At 46.0% G+C, this 19,254-nt stretch overlaps 1 protein-coding gene across 2 annotated transcripts in view; it reads left to right on the top strand.

Annotated features, from left to right (window-relative positions):
• Positions 1 to 19,254, top strand: part of LOC126539960 (proteasome adapter and scaffold protein ECM29) — a 467,228-nt gene that overhangs the window by 259,928 nt on the left and 188,046 nt on the right. For both annotated transcript variants that reach the window (XM_050186788.2, XM_050186787.2), the window contains exons 24-25: positions 1,551 to 1,619; positions 14,891 to 15,008. In XM_050186788.2, the coding sequence (XP_050042745.1) occupies positions 1,551 to 1,619; positions 14,891 to 15,008 (187 nt within the window). The remainder of the gene's footprint in view (positions 1 to 1,550; positions 1,620 to 14,890; positions 15,009 to 19,254) is intronic.

Below are 19,254 nucleotides of genomic sequence, written 5' to 3'. Positions count from 1 at the left end.
GAAGAAGCTATTTACATAAGAAATTCGGACCACCCACGAGGCTTCCGTACTCACTCGCTTCAGGCTTGCCACTGCTCCGCGGGCACTCAGCCTCGCTCTCCAAGGATGCAGACCACGTGGCTCTCGTACTGACGAATGTCATTAAGAAAAAAACACTTGCGAAAAGGCTTAGCATGTTGACATGTTCAAACACACTACGGCCACCGCCGCCTCGCTCAAGAAAGCACGCCGCCGACGCTAGCGATCAAAATCCACGCTAGGCCTACGCTTCGGTTCGAACAAAGGTCTCGAACGAAGCAACACTTAAAATTATCGTCCGATGCCCCAAGAGGTCCACGTTGGGCAGCCAGATGTGGGAGATACGTGGTTCTCCTCCGTACTCTTGGGACAAAGGAACGACAACACAGTAGTGCAAACAATCACAAGGGCATTTATTGCACCTTTCATAGATCAATGGCTGCTAGCCGAGTGGCTATCCACAAAACATGCCGATGGGCGTGCGACAAATCTAGAAGTCCGACTCACCGCGAGCGAGCGAATATGTTCGCCCCATGCTGGATCCCAGCGCCTGGTCGTTCGCGTGTTCGGTCACGCCAACGGAGGCGCGCTCGAAGGCCGCCACGCGAGGCGGTCTCGCAGAAGCATGGGTCGCCGCGCGCGCGTGGGACGTCCACCCGTGCGCCCGACCCGCCGGGCAAAAGGGTCCCTCCACCCGCGGCACGGCACGTCCGTGCTGCTTGCTGTCTCCAACCCAAGAGAGCGCGCCTTGTCTCTCCCGCCGAGGGTAACCCCGCAGCCGCGCAACACTAGCGCCATCTCTCGGACTGCGCCTGTACCACTCGGACCGCCGCGTGTGCGGCGAAGCCGCACTACAGGAGACGCGCTATGCGGGAAAAACATCAGGGGAGGCGCGAGGGTCGCGCAACCCCACAGTGTTTACAGAGGTCGAGATTCCACCACTTGGTGTGTTGTGCCCCGCTTCACAAGTGCATGTTCTGCTTCGTTTGCTGATGTCTCTGACCCACTTTTTTTTTTTTTACTTATGAACATCAAACTAGCATTTCATTTATTTTGTTCTGTATCAAGTGCATTTGGTTTAATCAATGATGACATGAACCGGCACAAAATAGAAACTGAATGGTAAAGTAAATGAATTGCATTGTGCAAGAGCAAGAATGATAATAAGCAACAATAGCTGAGAAATTAGGCACGCTCTAGGTTTCACCCCATATGTTTGAGACTTTGTAGTCGTTGCTGCTAATCAAAGTCCTCAGTACTGAACCCTTCACTCAGAATAATGCAAGCTGTGTAAATTCTGACTGGGAAATGTGGAACAGTGAAGCCTAGTGCTCCGTCCATGAAAGAGGCTGCTATGGAACTTGCGTCTTGTACTAACTTTCTGTCCTAAGCGAGCCAAGATGCACTTGGACACTAAAGCAGCAGAGGGGGAAATATACAGCGCCAACCTCTTTGCATGGTGTGACATGCTGAGGCCCACTGTTCAAGGCTGAGCCGAGTAGCACTGCTGACTTTGTACTTTGCACATCTAGGTCCACTGTGGCAGTAACCGAGGACACCCGGCTCTTTGATGAAGGCACGCTAGGGAGCACACCTGCGGGGTGAGTCTTTTGTCTCTTGCTCGGTGCAGCCTTTGTCTGCATAGGTGACACTTGTATTGCCAGGCTCATCTATGAGTGAGGGTCATCTGTAACATTCCGTGTGTGTGATATGTTTTGGCGTTAAACAATCCATACTGGAAAGGAAGAGCAGATTTGTGTGCAAGGGAAATGTGGTGCCACACAGGGAAAACGTAGCAAAATTTATGAACCATCGTTTTCTGGATACATACCACAGTATGTGTTTTGTAGTAGTGCTACAGGATTTGATATTTATTAGAAGCATGCAAATAGTAATTCTTGAGGTCAAATTGAATAGGTATTGAATGGTGCCAGATGCAAATTGAATATTGGATTGTTTTTTAATAATGAACAGTTATTTTCATCATTATTTTAAACAATGCTCACTTCTTAGTATTAATAACATTAGCAAGTTTCTGTTATGACATTGCACATCATAAAACTTTGCCTATTAAAAGCACAAATGTGGAACAAGTAACTTCGCATAACTTTTATTACTCTTTGGAGATTGAGGATGATCGTGGTTCAGCAGGGCATGTCTGGCTCCCTGAGCGACGTACGTAGCCTGCTTCCCATGATTTAACCTATGCTATGCCTGCGGGGGTAAAATTTAAGATACTTTTGTTCCAATTTTAGGTTTCATTGTGCACACTTGACAATTTGAAATGTTCAAAGGCTACTAGAAAAATATTCATTGTACAATAGAAAACTGATTGTGCTTTAGAAGTAAATGCTGCACTGTTATGAAACCTGTCAGGGGAGCGTTGCCTGTTTACACATGTGTCTTCTCTTCTTTAGGCATCAAATGTTGAAAGTGAGGGAACGGTATTATTTTAAAGCACCAAAAGAGCTGCAAAAAGATACGTCCACTTCAGCAGAGAAAAGCGCATGTCAAGCCACTTGCACTATAACTCACCAATGTAGTCATAGTCATGTACTCGTAGTGGCCAAGACAATCATGGGATGGCCTCACTCTCCAATGAAGTCACTGCCGTGCACGGATTTTTGGCTGGGCCAAGAATTGCTCACGCCACCAGATTATGTGAGTGAGTCGACTGCTTCTGAGTGGCCTCCTCGATCGGCAGCACATGAAATGCCAGAAGAAATGTCTCCAAGACCCATTATCTCAATGGAAAGTAAATTTTGCTGCTTGCCTTACCTTTTTTTAAGCATGCATCTAGCTACCACGAGCTCACTGTCAGTGTTTTTCCTCTGGTGTGGCAATGCCTTCAGGACAAACTTTACATGTGCAAAAAAGATACATCAGGATCACTTAGAATTTGGTATTCGTTGAGAAGCTTTTAGAAATGAGGCTAAACAAATTTTGTTGGAGAAACAAATTATACTTATGAAAACTACCCAATGTAGCATGAAAAATCAGTCCTGCGGAATCCTGCAAGGTGATGCTAGGCTCAGAAATGGAAAAATTGCCATCTACCCAACTGTAGCACAAAGCTACAAAGGAGACTTGATTGGTTTCCTTTGTAACTTCATAATACAAGTTAAATGGATGACAAATTTTCATTTTGCTTGCCAACGTTGCCTAAAATTTATATTTAGCATACACTATTCTTCTTATGCTTAAGCACAAATGCATTGTTTTTTGCTAATACTGTATAGAAACTGTCTAGTTATTAGCCGTTTTTCTTTTTCTTTCTTTCTTTCTTATTATGACCATCTAGTGTCACTTTGTTATCGTTCATCTTTGTCCAACAATATGTTACACGGGATTACCTGCAAGAAATTATGCCTATTGCAAACTATTCATGCAGCACATGTGAAATGCAAGAAGTAACTTTTGCTTATGTCCCCCTTTTTTGTTTATGCACTCAAACCTACTTATGAACAATCCCAGATGTAACAATCTATTGGTTATAAAATGATCACATTCCACTGCATTCTTTATTGCTCCCAGTACAAGGAGGGTGCACAGCCGCACAACTGAACGGCGTCACTGCCTTTGCAGAGCTGCAAACACTTGGCAGTTACGGTTTGCTGACGCTTCAATCGTGTTTTTGACGATAACAGTTTGCAGCAGTGTTCTACTTTTCGAACTTCACACTTTTTCGGCCAAAGCGACATAGAAAATGTAACTTCGCGGCTCTCGGTGTGCATGTGGCTGATGCTGCTGCCGCAATGGCAAGAGCTTTGCAAAATGCCATAGTAGTCTCTGCTTCAAACTAGAGCGCTTTGCTTTTGAGAATCCACTCGTGTCCTGCCAATAGTAAAATATATCACAAGCTCTCGAATAAAAAAATGGCAGCGGATGTGCTCGCAGTTTCGAAATAGCAAGTGATTGGAACCAGCCAGGCGCTGTTTTAAAAAATCTACGATGCTGCATTTTGTTCTTGAGACAAGGTTTTTAACAGAAACTTATGCAGGAAAGTGCTGTGAACAAAAATTGAGGTACCGAAAATAATCTGATTGTCGGACCCAAGTGATCTAGAATCGTAGTTGCTGGTGCCAGCTACTCCGTCGTTAACTTTTGTGCATTTTGAAGGGCAAGTCCATGTAAACGAACTACTGACTCAACTGGAACTTTTTCTGGAACCATTGAGTTCATTACAAACGAGTTCCAACTGTATGTGCATGTAAGAAATAAAATTACTATGTACTACTAAAAGAACGAGATGTGTGACCTGAAATTCAGCAAATGGTCATGAACTTGCAAGATGTAAGCTGCACTGATATGTGAATGGCAATTCACAAATGGCTATTCGCAATTTTGCAAATGGGTGCATCTTGCAAGAGGCGTATCACATACACCAGGGAGAGGCCGACTTCGATAACCGAAGGCATTTGCTATGGATCCCGGCACACACTGAATTGAGCACCCCCAATGAAGCGGCTCACCGCGTTGCTCGAGGCCTCACTCACCGAGCATCATCGGAGTAAGAGCCCCCGCGGGGTACTGCAAACGTCTGGGCGTGGGAAGATCATATGACCAGGTTCCACGACATGACGACACACTACCAGTTACAAAGACGCGTCCCTCACGTTAGGTTAGACAGGGCGCAAGCAGTACACTTCAGACAATTACAAACGGATTCTTACAGAAACCCTAGACTCATGCACGCCATGTATCCAGACATGTACACTAAAAACAGATGCACATCGTGTGGCGAGTTTGCCACACTTAATCACATGTTATGGAAGTGTCAGGAATTAACGAACAAGTCAGGCAGTGCCGACCTCTCGGTCGCTTCCACCGCCAGCCTCCGCTCGCGCTGGAAGACCGCACTGCTCAGCTTGAACCTGACAGCACAACACTGGGCTGTCCAGCGAGCCGAGGAAGCCACTTCGAGACAAGGTCTTGGAACCGTGTCCGCGGCAGGTCCAGACCCACTAAAAGGACGCCAGACTTGAGTGTTATTGATTTTAAAATAAAGTTCATGCTCTATGTCACGTGCAACATCATTTGAATAAAAAACAGTGGGGGGTAGAGCATACTAGTCCGACACTGTTTTATTAAAAATATGTATTTGTATGAATTTGTCCTTGTGAAAATTGGGGCAGGTGTCCTGCTATGGGTGTGTCTAGTTTTCCTAGATGAGTGGGAATGCACGCAATTTTGGTATATTTACTTTTATGTTTTCTGCAAGACAGTTATAAAGAAAAACCAGCCTATTGACTTTTCTGAAGGATTGTAAAGATGGGATGTTATGTTGCTGCATAAGTAAGGAGGGTGAGTCAGTCATTTTGTACTTTTTGAATACGAAGTGCACTGCTTTTCTTTGCACATGCTGTAGCTCTAGAATATAACTTTTGTTAGGGGGGTCCTATACAGTGGAAGCATATTCGAGTGTAGCTCTAACGCATGTGCTATATGCTATAAGTTTACCGTTAGGAAGTGCACTTTTAAGTTTCTTTTGAGAAACCATAATTTTCATTGCGCTGAAGTACTAATAGCCGATATATGTGATGACCAGGTAGGTTTGTTATTTAAAATAATACCGAGGTATTTGCATTTATCTACTTTCTGTATGTTATGCTGGTCAATTGAGTACGTAAACATGTGTGGGAGATACGGGGTTCTCCTCCGCACTCTTGGGACAAAGGAACGACAACACAGTAGTGCAAACAATCACAAGGGCATTTATTGCACCTTTCATAGATCAATGCCTGCTAGCCGAGTTGCTATCCCCGAAACATGCCGATGGGCGCGCGACAAATCTAGAAGTCCGACTCACCGCGACCGATGGCGAGCAAATATGTTCGCCCCATGCTGGATCCCAACGCCTGGTCGTTCGCGTGTAGGGTCACGCCAATGGTGGCGCGTTCGAAGGCGGCCACGCGAGGCAGTCTCGCAGAAGCATGGGTCGCCGCTCGCGCACGGGACGTCCACGCCGTGCGCCGACCCGCCGGGAAAGAGGAAGCGCCTTGTCTTCCGGCGCCCAAGTAACCTCGCCTGTCGGCGGCGTTAGCAGCTGCGCAACACTAGCGCCATCTCTCGCACTGCGCTTCAACCACTCCGACCGCCGCGGGCGAAGCCGCCCTGCAGGAGATGCGCTATGCGGGAAAAACATCAGGGGACGCGCGAGAGTCGCGCATCCCCACATCCCCCCAACCTTAAATCACTTCTTATTCCGGCGAAACATGTCACACGGTCTAACATCAAGGTAGTGCATGCAACAGTGGCTGCGCTGAGGAAATGTCCACACACTGTCCATAACATGCGAGCCGACATTGTCCCTGGGTACACCGCTGGCATCCGCCGGTCACAGCAGCAGCTTTGCAGACTCGACGGCACGATTCCAGGCCAGGACTCCGGAAACGGCGACGCAGTAGTCGGAACGAGCAAGCGTCGCTCGCGCCGACGCGCCCTGCTGGCAAGAGCCGCCGTAGCTGTCGGTGACCGCCGGCTCTTTTGTTCGCCGCCGAGGGTTGTGAGCTGGTTGCAGGAGGCCGCCGAAGTCGCTGCGCCGAACTGGCCACAGCATCACCATCGCCCGGGGTGGCTCGATCGTAGTCCGGGGCAGCAGCGCAGACGATGTGCAGGTGACGGCAAACCAGGGGTGACTCCATTCACGCTGCGTAAACTCAACACACTCAGCAGACACTAAAGTAGTGCAAGGGAGAGGAATTCTGCATGCGCATCGCCCACGTGGTCCGATGTTCAACTCGGCTAGCAAAAGATCAGGCAGCTACTCAGATGCTAAGTTCACGTGAACGAAGCTCGCTTTCTTGAGTCGAACGAGTAATTTCAATTCATGCGAGGCTAACTAGAATGAGGGACGCAAAGTGCAACACCTCAACGCCACGGTCCCCCGGGTTGTGTCCCTCCACGTGCGACAGGCAGCTTCGTAAAGCCTTAGGCCTAAATCGTCGCTACCCTGACAACAACCGGCATCCAAAAACAACACCCAAAATGGGCGCAAAACAGGCAGCCGCGAGGAGACGTTAGCTCTGTGAGGTGGTCCTACTCCGCTCGGTGCACACAGCATCCGAGTTGACGGTGCCCACCGTTCCAGACGGTGTCGGAGCGCCCGGTGCCAGGCCGCAATACCAGTCAGCCCGTAGTGGCACCCGTGGCCACCCGGCTCCCAGAGCCGCGACTTCATCCGAGTCAAAGATATAGAAGAAGCTATTTACATAAGAAATTCGGACCACCCACGAGGCTTCCGTACTGACTCGCTTCAGGCTTGCCACTGCTCCACGGGTGCTGAGCCTCGCTCTCCCAGGATGCAGACCATGTCGCTCTCGTACCAACTAATGCCATTAAAAAAAAACACTTGCGAAAAGGCTTAGCATGTTGACGAGTCCAAACACACTACAGCCACCGTCGCCTCTCTCAAGAAAGCACGCCGCCAACGCTAGCGATCAAAATCCACGCTAGCCCTACGCTTCGGTTCAAACAAAGGTCTCGAACGAAGCAAAACTGTTAAATATATCGTCCGATGCCCCAAGAGGCCCCACGTTGGGCGCCAGATGTGAGAGATACGGGGTTCTCCTCCGCACTCTTGGGACAAAGGAACGACAACACAGTAGTGCAAACAATCACAAGGGCATTTATTGCACCTTTCATAGAGCAATGCCTGCTAGCCGAGTTGCTATCCCCAAAACATGCCGATGGGCGCGCGACAAATCTAGAAGTCCGACTCACCGCGACCGATGGCGAGTGAATATGTTCGCCCCATGCTGGATCCCAACGCCTGGTCGTTCGCGTGTAGGGTCACGCCAACGGTGGCGCGTTCGAAGGCGGCCACGCGAGGCGGTCTCGCAGAAGCATGGGTCGCCGCTCGCGCGCGGGACGTCCACGCCGTGCGCCGACCCGCCGGGAAAGAGGAAGCGCCTTGTCTTCCGGCGCCCAAGTAACCTCGCCTGTCGGTGGCGTTAGCAGCTGCGCAACACTAGCGCCACCTCTCGCACTGCGCTTCAACCACTCCGACCGCCGCGGGCGCCAGGCCACGCGGCGGGCGAAGCCGCCCTGCAGGAGACGCGCTATGCGGGAAAAACATCAGGGGACGCACGAGAGTCTCGCATCCCCACACATGCTAGGTGTTTTATTTCTCGTAAGACACAAAAGTACACTTTTTTCTGTATTTAATTCCATGTCCCATCGTATACACCAGTCTCCAATGGCCTGTAGTTTTTCTTGTGTAATATTGCATGATCATTTGGATTACTGATTTCCTTAAGAACAGTGCAGTCATCCGCGAACAGTTGAATGCAAACACCACCATGAATCAAGTCGCCAAGTCATTTATATAAATCAAAAACAAGAACAGGTCCCAAAACACATCCCTGGGGCATGCCAGAAGTAACATGCAAGAGTTCTGAAGAGCGATTTAAAATATGTACAAATTGCCGCCTCTCCCGAAGGTAGGCACCAATCCAATCAATAATATTTAATGGAAGACCCGAGCATGCCTACTTGTGTAACAACTTCCTGTGTGGCACTTTATCAAATGCCTTTGAAAAATCTAGGAACAAGGCGTCCAGCTGACCAGCCATATCAAGGATATGTGCAAAATCGTATACTGTCAATACAAGTTGTGTAACTGTAGATATGGGCTTTCTAAAGCCATGTTGATGGGGTGATAACACATCGTGACTTTCAAGAAAATCATTAATGTACTTTGAGATTACGTGTTCCAGCAACTTACAACATGTGCTTGTAATTGATATGGGCCGGTAGTTACTCACAGATAAACGGTTGCTTTTTTGGGGAATCAGAGTAATGCGTGCTAAGCGCCAGTCGTCTGGAATTTCACCTGTCGCAATTCATAAATTGAAGAAGTGTGTCATGAAGTGAGATGTGTGTTCCGTATACCGAAGCAGGAAACCATTTGGGATACCGTGCGGACCTGAGATTTTTATTTAGGTTAACATTAAGAAGTGTAGACACGACGCCTTCACGCATCACTGTTAGATCGTCGGCTATGCATGATCCTGCTCTCTGAGCTACGTAACCATCGCCCCTCGTAAAAACACTGTGAAAATAATTACGTATTAAAATGCTCTGTGATCTGTCGAGCATCAGTAATTATGCTGTCACCAACTTTCATTTTGGAAATATCCTTCTTACTTTCCTTTAAAAATGCCAAAACTTCTGGCTGTCACATTTAATAAACTGAGAAAGAATATGGTTGAAGCAATCACTGCAAGACTCGCTTCCCTTTTGAAATAATTTTTCAGATCAAGAAAAATAGAAGACGTCTTTTTCTACTTGCGGTGTCGCTTTGTATGAATAATATCTCTAGTTATCCAACGGTTGAAATGTTGCTTCTCTATAACTTTTCTTAGCACAAAAAGTAACAGCTTCACGGAACCTCTTCCATGAAGTCTCAATTCAGCTACTGTCAAGTCAAGATTTATATCTAGATAACCAGTTATTGCAACGTCATCGGCATTATGAAAATCGCGAACAACTGAGGAGTTTTTTTGCTAAATTAGGACTATTATTTGTTTGTTCCCAATCAAAATAGATCAAATCATGGGCTGACATTCCTGGCAGCACTGATGCCGATTCACCATTAAACATTTCTGTTATAGACATCAGATCGAGAATGAATCTACCACGCATGAACTGATGCACCATTTGCTCTAAATTTACACAAAACATCATATCCAAGACGACATCAATTGCTCTGTAAAATCATACCGTATTTACTCGCATAATCATCACACTCGCGTAATGATCGCACCCCTAAATTTTGACGTCAAAATTCGATTTTTTTTTCTTTCCCATGTAATGATCGCACCCCAAACTTGTCGCAGCGACTGTCGTGTGCCAAGTCTAGGCAATGATGATCGCGCTTACCATCTGTCGAATGCCACACGAATGACTCTTGAAGACATACCAAGTGGTCTGTACGCACCAAACATTCTTAAGCAAATGCCCCATTTCATTCTTTTCATCACTTTCCACACTTCCACGAAAAAAAAAGACTACAACAAGACTTGCCTCGGCTTCATTATTTGTGGGCTTCATAATGGTTTTGGTCAAGAACAACAACAGAAAAGACGCCTTTCGATTCTTCGAGTCTGCACTCGTGGGCACGTAACAAATCGCGAGCAGAAATGATTGGGGCCATGTTTATACTGATATGTTAGCAGTGCACCCTATTCATACGCCGACGCTTGTAAAACAGCTAAGATATTCGCCCACCCTTGGAAACGTGCCATATTAGGATAGCAGTGAAGACAAATGCCGAAGTTTCCGCAGCATGCCCGCCATGTGTTTCTATGTCACTGGCAGTTATGCGCGCTCACCTCTGTTTCTGTCCCCTCACAGTGCACATGGCTAGGTTGTTGTTGCGAGCTTGCCAATATTTACGATACTATTCATTACTGATACGTAAGAAACTGTTTCAATGCGCTTAATGTACTCACGAGAAGAAGAAAAAGAAAAATCGCGTTCAGTGCGTTCAGCTTACTCCGCCGGCCACCATTTTTGTTTTGGTGTCCTGCACTGTTCAGCGGCAGCCGCCTGTTTGTTGACTTGTTGTCATCCTACAGAAAATGCGGGATGAAAAAAACTTTTTTTTCTTTCGTGGCAAATTTAACCCGCGTTCTGATCACACTCATGAATTTGCGTCAATTTTTTTTTTTTTACAAGAAAGTGCAATCATTATGTAAGTAAATACGGTATCTTAATTGATTCCAATTGATCCCAATTGATGGCAGGAGGGTTAAAATCACCCGTCATAATGACATTTCTGCCACATAAGCTAAGTTTTGATAAATACCCATTGCCTACATTGGGAGACCGATACACTACACAAAGAAAAAATTTAATACCACAAAAACACCCATTTAACAGCAAACTTTCATGATCAGCAATTTGATCAACAGTAGTAATAACGACAATGTTTTGCAAGAACAGCCACGCTGCCTCCTCGGAATCTCTGTCGTGCCGATACATACAGTATCCTAGTGGAGCAATTCCATCATCACTAATATCGTTATGAAGCCAAGTTTCAGTAATCATGCAGACATCATACAAAACTAACTAGATTCCAATGCGTACGTTTAGTGAAAGGAGGTGGAACTGTTGTAGCTTCGATTGCTAGCTCAAGGGCGATGGGGCCTTTTTGTTTGGTAGTGCTTTCCATGTAATAGTATTGTCGTCCCATACGTAAAATTGATCATTGATGCGCAACTTGTCATTTACCAAACTGATCCTTTTCCCTTTGTCATTATCAGTTCTTGCGCTGGCCCAAAGCAACTTGCGTTTACGAAGGGTGTCCGCACAATAATCATTCTGTAAATATATGTTTGTACCTTGCAGTTTCTACGCATTACGTTGCAATGCCTCCTTTTCTCTTTAGTCGTGGAAACATAGAATAATTGGTCTGCTTGTTCGAGCTTTACTAAGCCTATGAATGCGATCAACTGAAGTGCAATACACGCCGAGTTCTTCTTGAACGATTTCTTTGATTACATTTTCACGCAAGGTCAAATCAGAGTCATTTGGAATGCTTGGTATGCCAAATACCATCAAGTTTGATATCCTGCTAGAATTTTCTAACATATGCTTAACATATGCTGACTTTTGAGTCTCTTGAATTCTGGAAACTACTGTCCGTAAATTAGCAGTCATATTTGCCACCTGATTCTTTGGTTCTAGTTATTTTTCTACTTCGGTCAGGCGGGTTTCAAAGCTTGATATCCCATTTTATGTTCTCTCAAGATGGTTCTTCAAGTCAGCAATGTCAGCCCTTATAGCCTGTTGACCATCCGTAAGTTTTCTAAACATATCTTCAACAATAGGACCAGCATTTTCCTCAATATCTTCACAGAGTAGTAATTTGCAAGAAAAAGAGCAATCATACACGATGGTAATACAGGTTTATGGGCATGGCAGAATAACTAGAAATCTGTCATCGCTACATAGAGAGTAGGGGTAACTAACCTGTACGATACCAACAAATCGCATGGTTAGCAATCTTGGTCGATGCACTTTGCCGTGCCCACTGATGAGACCTACATACGGCACTTCCTTTATACCGTTGCTGCCCCATGACGTCACAAAACCTTGTCCATGTGACTGGAGTGCTCGTGGCGGTGACAAAGGTCCCAGCACAGTAGGCAGTGAAATCTTGTGTCTTCCATGGCAAAACTTCTGGCATCGATAGTGTTCCACCACATGCCAGGAGCAAAGCCTGTAGCATGCAAACAAATCGCATGGTTAGCGATCTTGGTCGATGCGCTTCACCTTGCCCACTGATGAGACCGATGTACAGCAATTCCTTTATACCGTTGCTGCCCAATGACGTCACAAAACCCTGTTTAGTCCATGGGACTGGAATGCTCATGGCGGTGACAAAGGTACCAGCACGGTAGGCAGTGAAATCTTATGTCTTCCACGGCAAAACTTCCAGCATCGATAGTGTTCCACCAAATGCCAAGAGCAAAGCCTGTAGCATGCAAACAAATCGCATGGTTAGCGATCTTGGTCGATGCACTTCACCGTGCCCACTCTTTATTTTTTAGGTTTATTCAATGCAGTGGTGAGCACGTATTTTAGAGCTGCGGCAGCATTGCCCGTGCTTGTCTATCCATTTGTGCAAAGGTGAGCAGACCTGCCTTCGGCGAGTGTGCTCATCAAGTGGCATCTCTGGGCTGAGGGCGAGCGTGCGTTTAAAAACAAGTGACTGGCAGGCTCATCATTTTCCTTTGCCTCCACTTTCCATCCGCTCCTTCCATGGGCAACGGCCTCTCTTACCTCCGTATCGTCCTACCATTCTTTAAATACCCTTACCAAACCATAAAGGGGTGCCGCTCTGTGGTTATGCCAGGAAATTCACATGGTGATTATTGCACGACGTAATTACAGAACATGAATTTTTACGTTGAGCCAGGCATAACACACTCGCGTGTTAAAAAGAAGAAACGCTTGGAAAAAACAAGGAATATGATCATGCAATGAATAGGAAGCCAACAGGGAGAGCTTCAGTCAAGCACAAATCAAGTCGGACAGAAACGTGTCCGACTTGATTTACAAACGGCATAGCGTGAAACAAGTGCGAACGAAGTGTTTGAAGTCTAGTGAAGCTTATTCAAAATGTAAGGCTACGAATACACTTTAGAAGGAGTCAAAAGAAAAAGTGCCTGATGAGGCCCATCCCCCTGCAAATGCCTATTTTCTTAATACAACCTCTCTCTTTCCCTACAAGCAGTCATAGCATCTGACAGTGAGCAGCAACATCACTTGATAATAGAGGGAACATAAGCTATTCTCATCATCTGGAACACATTCCAAAGATGCACATTCAATAACACTGTGTAACCACACTCACACTCAATACATATACTGTGGAATCTTGATAAACGTAAATCGCTTACCATATTTACTCGGTTCTAGCACCCCCTCGATTGTAACATGCACCTGTTTTCCGTGACCAAAAAAAAGGAAAGAAAAACGCCTTAGATTGTAAGGCGCACCGGTTGTCGTGACCTAAGAAAAAAAAAGTCCTTTACAATACCACGCACCTCATTTTTTCATACAGAACTGCAACTTTCTTTTACTTGGAAAAAACAAAAATTTACTCCCAATATACTAAAGTTGCGATAAATAGAAAAAGTCACAGATCGCCCGGAAGGCAAAGCATCAATTGCGATATCAAATTAGTAGACAGCTATATGAAAAGTAAGGATAGTAGTTTTATTGGCCGTATGAACTTTTAAACTTTCGCTTACTAACTAAATTAACAATCATTGCGTCACATGTCCACAAGCAAACGTGAACACGTCTCACTAAGTGACCACAGAACTTCTTTTATCAAAACGCTGGAGTGAGGAATTGACCTTTCTGCGGCCTCTCGCTTCAACACATGCTAAGCGACAAGAACGTAGCGCAGTGCGCCTAGATGCATAGACTCTGTCTCTATCGCAGATTGATTTCAAGATAGTGGCTGCGTGGTCGCGCCATACGCAGCAGCTGCCGGAGCAGAATGCACGCACCTCTTCTGTTTGCACCAGTCCCATATGCAAGTTTCGGGAACTCCGAATGCATGTGGTGCGGTCCGATCTCCATCCGTCTCTGCACACATGATCACTTTCTTTTTAAGTGTTGCATCGTATGTCTTCGCAGTTGGCACTTCTATGCTAACAGACAAATTGTGTACACATACTATAGCACATGGAGGGAGCTACGGCAGGTAGGCTCAAAGCGTGTACGAAGTGGCCATTTTGAAATGCTGATGGCAATATGGTAACTCAGATTTAGGGTCGTACTCGATTCTAACACACATTCAATTTTTGGACCCGTTTTATCAGAAAAAAAGTGTGCGTTAGATTTGAGTAAATACGGCAAACGGAACTGCCTCTTAAGCGGAACATCATCTTCATGGTTGGTTGGTTTTGTATTTATGCAATTTTATTAAGCTTTGTCTTTCAGGAAATGGAACTCCTGATAAACAAAACCAATTTCCCTGGTCCCTCGAGGTTCCGTTTAAAGAGAGTCCACTGTACCATTTTCTGGCCAACAGGAATGACTCCTTAACACTCTTTTTGTGTTCTTAAAATAAGTACACTCATACATAAGTTTTCAATGTGTTTGTTAATGTTAAGATAATGTGTTTACTGAAATTCAATTCTTTGCACACCATAATTTGTTCTTACCTGTGGTGTTCTACAAAAGACATGCTTCAACTCATTAATGGTTTGTGGATGGCTTTAGATTTGAAATTTCACTTTTAATATTAAATGCTTGATACACCTTTATTGTAGTATAATTGTAATTGGTAATAAGCGTGTTGGTAAGAGAGTAAAGGGAGTCACTGCATCATCCTCATTGCATTGTGCAGAGGCAGCCTGACCACGTACCGAGAGCTGTGCTCCCTGGCGACAGACCTGAACCAGCCAGACCTCATGTACAAGTTCATGCACCTTGCCAACCACCATGCACTTTGGAACTCGAAAAAGGTCATTGCCCCCCTTCTTTTTATTGTACTGCTGGTGGCAGCCAGGTGTGGCAACTTTAGCAGGAGAGTGCCCAGAGGCATGGTACTGTGATGCGAGGGCAGTTCAGCTGGTGGCCGCATGGGGGCACTTCACCATATGGCAGACACAGTTTGCCCACTGCCACTCAAAGGGCATATGCTTGAGATGAAAAAAAAAGTTAGTTTCCACATTGATTTTATTCCAAATACAGTTGAGTCTACCAGAATTCACAGCATAACAATACCGTACACACTTGACTTCTGTTAATTTGACTCTGACAGGACTGACGAAATTTAATTGAATGATCTGGCAGGTTGAAGTAAACAAGATTAAGAAAAAACGTCAAAGCATATCACTGATTCATTTGGCAGTATTTTCTTGATTCTAACACACCCCCATATCCAATGTGCATCTACTTTTCGTGTGTCCAAAGTAGAAAACTAATGTATAAATGTCATTAAACAAAGTAGAAATGTAATGCCCACCTGATTTTTTAGCAAAAAAAGTGGGCAAGGGTTTAATATGTGTTTAATAAGGGCAGCTGGCTGCTTAAAGTCAGCTTCTGTGCACAGTAGTTACAGTTAGTCTCGCTGCAATACATCTGTGTTATGTGGTAAAGCATGCAAATGTCGTTAAGGTTGTTTAGTACAGTGTCCTGATTGCACTGCACAGCAGTTATCAGCCCAATTTTCTTGAAAAAAGAAAGAAAGGGTGCGTTTTAGAATTGGGTAAATACCCTAGTGAACCACTGTGAGCTACAGTTATTGCTTGAAAATTTACCTAGGGGAGGCCCAAAATAGGCGTTTTCGATGGGAGATGACGTATGTTGAACTTATTCACTGTCCCCCAAGCTCTGCTGAGACAGGCGTTGCCACTGAAAGGGCTGATGATGTGGTCAACGTAGGTACTAGATGCATGCGTGATGACTGGTCAAGTTCTAGTTCTCCGGGGAAAACCAAGTTTAGAATCGAAATAACGGAAAAGCAAAACGGAAATGCATATGGCACTGGCTGAGACCTTCAGCCGGGGTTGAGTTAACCGGTGTCGAATAATGGAAGTTTACTGTATTCCTGTGTAAGGGCCCATACCCATGTAAAAGCTGCATCCCTATATGGTTGCAATATTTTAGAGAAAAACTTGTTTGTGGCTGGGCTTTCTCCCAAGTGGTCACCTTGTCAGCTGCAGCCATGCACGCTGTCCTCGTGTGATATTGACGAGGTACACAGAGATGTATCAGTCTCCTCCCCCGCCGTATTCAGAGTTGATAGTCCTTCGGCAGGAAGCTCATTGATTTGAGCACTAGCGTCATTGTGAAGTTTGTCTCCAGGCATCCTGTGACATGTGATTTCCACCCGTGTCATCTTTGACAGAGGGCCACCGTGCAATGCCAGGTGTTTGTGCGCCAAAAAATTGTGCGTACGTTGTTGCTCCTGCACTGTCTGTTCAGTACACAGGTGGTATTGACTGCATGCAGCATTCCGTTTTTTCATCGTCAGTGTCACATCCAAGCCTATCCAATGCTAAGTTTACCTCGTAACAGCATGCTTGTTGTAAAGCCTAACCAGGCACAAGCATGAGAGTGTGCTAGCACGCGCCACATTGCTTCTGTGTGTTTGCATTGGGCGCGAAGAGTGCGTTGCACGTTGATGTATGGAAGTGCCGAGGCCTAGTGCTGCAAAGTATTCGTGCGCACACTGGAACCTGCCTGCACAGGTGATGCGACTGCAAACGAGCATGACAAGTGCTACTCCAAATGTGGTGAGCCGACATGACATTCGGAACGACACTTTGTGTGGCGTGCATGTTTTGCTCCTAGCTGCAGATGTTGTGGCCGGTATGCTGCAGGGGCTTTGTAGCCACGTTAGGCACCATGTTGCCATGACCCAACAGTGCGCCACCACAACAAAGCGTGTGGCAGACGTGTGCCCTCTTTCTCCGTCGGGCACGGCACAACGCCAAGTGCAGCTCAGCGTGTGCTGATGAGTTCTGAAAACTTAGTCTGGATGGGGCTTAGGGATTAAATTCCAGCTCTGTGGCTGTGTACCAGAGACAACAAATTAGGTTACAAACAAAGCTAAAATAAAGGCTTCTTCAGTTTGTTGCATACAGCTCCAAGCACATCTGTTATTCAAAGGAGATGCACATTTAATCATATATGGGCCATATCCAAGACATTCATCGTCATCATTTACTGTCCCTTAAAGGCCCCTGTCGGGGTATTACATAATGGGGGAGAGTATACAAGGTAGATAATAAAAACAAAGGTCATAAAAATATAACAATGCAACACAAGGACATAAAAAGAAGCAAAGAACGCGATAGTTAAAACGGTGCTTGTCAATATTGCCTTTATGCCACAAGCGCCACACACGCTGGCGAATGGTTAGGGCAGCAGGGCGAGTACACAATGGTTACAGGGGAAAAAAAAATCAATACATAAAAAGGGATAAAATTTCATATGAACACAAATTGGAGCAAAAAGAAACATGTCGACCCAGGTGATTTAACAACATCGCCTTAAACCTTGTCGCGTCGTGCTCATTAGTTAGTGAATCGGGCAGCAGGTTCCATTCTTCAATTGCAGTCGGGAAGAAGGACTTGTTAAAAGCATTAGTGCAGCCATGAAATCGTTGGACGCTACTTGAATTGAATAGGCGGCGCGATGTACGAATGGAACATTCAGACCGAAATTTATGACAGAAAGTTCTGGGTTTTGTTGTTCCCACGAGGTTCAGCTAGATTTTGCATGTCACGGGCTCCTTTCCCAGGAAAGAAAGCCGTGCGTCGGGAACGAAGACATCTTTGCCCATTTCTATGACCGGTGAGTAACCGGCTGCAATGGGGTTTGGAAACCACGACCTCCCTCGGCCAAGGCGGGCATTCAACCATGTGGCCACAGCTGTGGTGTTTCTACAGTAGACATATACTGATCGTCTTGCTTTGTCCATTTTGTGGGGATGCGCGACTCTCGCGCGTCCCCTGATGTTTTTCCCGCATAGCGCATCCCCTGATATGCTGTTTTCCCGCACGACTCGCGTGGCCTGGCGCCCGCGGCAGTCGGGTGGTACAAGCGCGGTGCTAGAGATGGCGCGACTGTCGCGGCGGGGTTACTCGGGCGCCGAAAGGGAAGGCGCTTGGGCTCTTGGGTTCGAGACAGCAAGCAGCACGGACGTGCCGTGCCGCGCGTGGAGCGACTCTCTTTCCCGGCGGGTCGGGCGCACGGGTGGACGTCCCACGCGCGCGCGGCGACCCATGCTTCTGCGAGACCGCCTCGCGTGGCGGCCTTCGAGCGCGCCTCCGTTGGCGTGACCGAACACGCGGACGACCAGGCGTTGGGATCCAGCATGGGGCGAACATATTCGCTCGCTCGCGGTGAGTCGGACTTCTAGATTTGTCGCGCGCCCATCAGCATGTTTTGTGGATAGCCACTCGGCTAGCAGGCATGGATCTATGAAAGGTGCAATAAATGCCCTTGTGACTGTTTGCACTACTGTGTTGTCGTTCCTTTGTCCCAAGAGTACGGGGAGAGAACCACTCGTATCCCCCACAATTTGACAATTTGACATCTGGATGAATCGGCCTCTTTTGCATTTTTTTGTTGTTATTACATTTTATTTGCTTTGTGCCATCCTAATGGACAAGTATTTGCTGTAGTGTTCATATCTTATGCTCTAAGAGTAACCTAGTCAATTGTAAATTTGGTTTTGATTGTGTTCATCTGAATGTGCTCTTATTAATTGCCACAACAACCAACAATAGAACGGACAGCTGGGCTAGTTGGTAAGGATTCATTGTGAGTATATGGCAGTACAAAACACGACAAGCACAACAGAAAGTCTTGTTTATACTTCCTTGTCCACGTCATGTTTTGCGCTACGGTGCTCATAATGACCCCACAACAACCTCTCTTGTAACATGTAGCATAAATCTACACCTAAAAGCTTGCAATTACCTGAACCTGCATAATTAAGATATCATAGGTATGTTATTTGTGGGAGTGGCAGGCGGGGGACTTTTTGGTGATTCTGGTCTCATGGCGTATGAATAAATTGTTGTTGTAGGAGTGTCAGTTTGTGTCACTTGCTTTGACTGATGCTACTGTGCGCAGTTATTCTTATCTCATTCAGTGTGTTACCACTTTTGAAATACTTTACTTATGTTCGTGCCTGCCCACTGTTGTTAATGCTGTGAGCCTGCAGTTGTGGCTGTCGGGCATAAATTGCTTGGT

Source organism: Dermacentor andersoni, chromosome 2, assembly GCF_023375885.2.
Source record: "Dermacentor andersoni chromosome 2, qqDerAnde1_hic_scaffold, whole genome shotgun sequence".
NCBI lineage: Eukaryota > Metazoa > Arthropoda > Arachnida > Ixodida > Ixodidae > Dermacentor > Dermacentor andersoni.
Note: the sequence above shows the minus strand (reverse complement) of the source record. Positions and strands in the feature narration are given on the sequence as shown.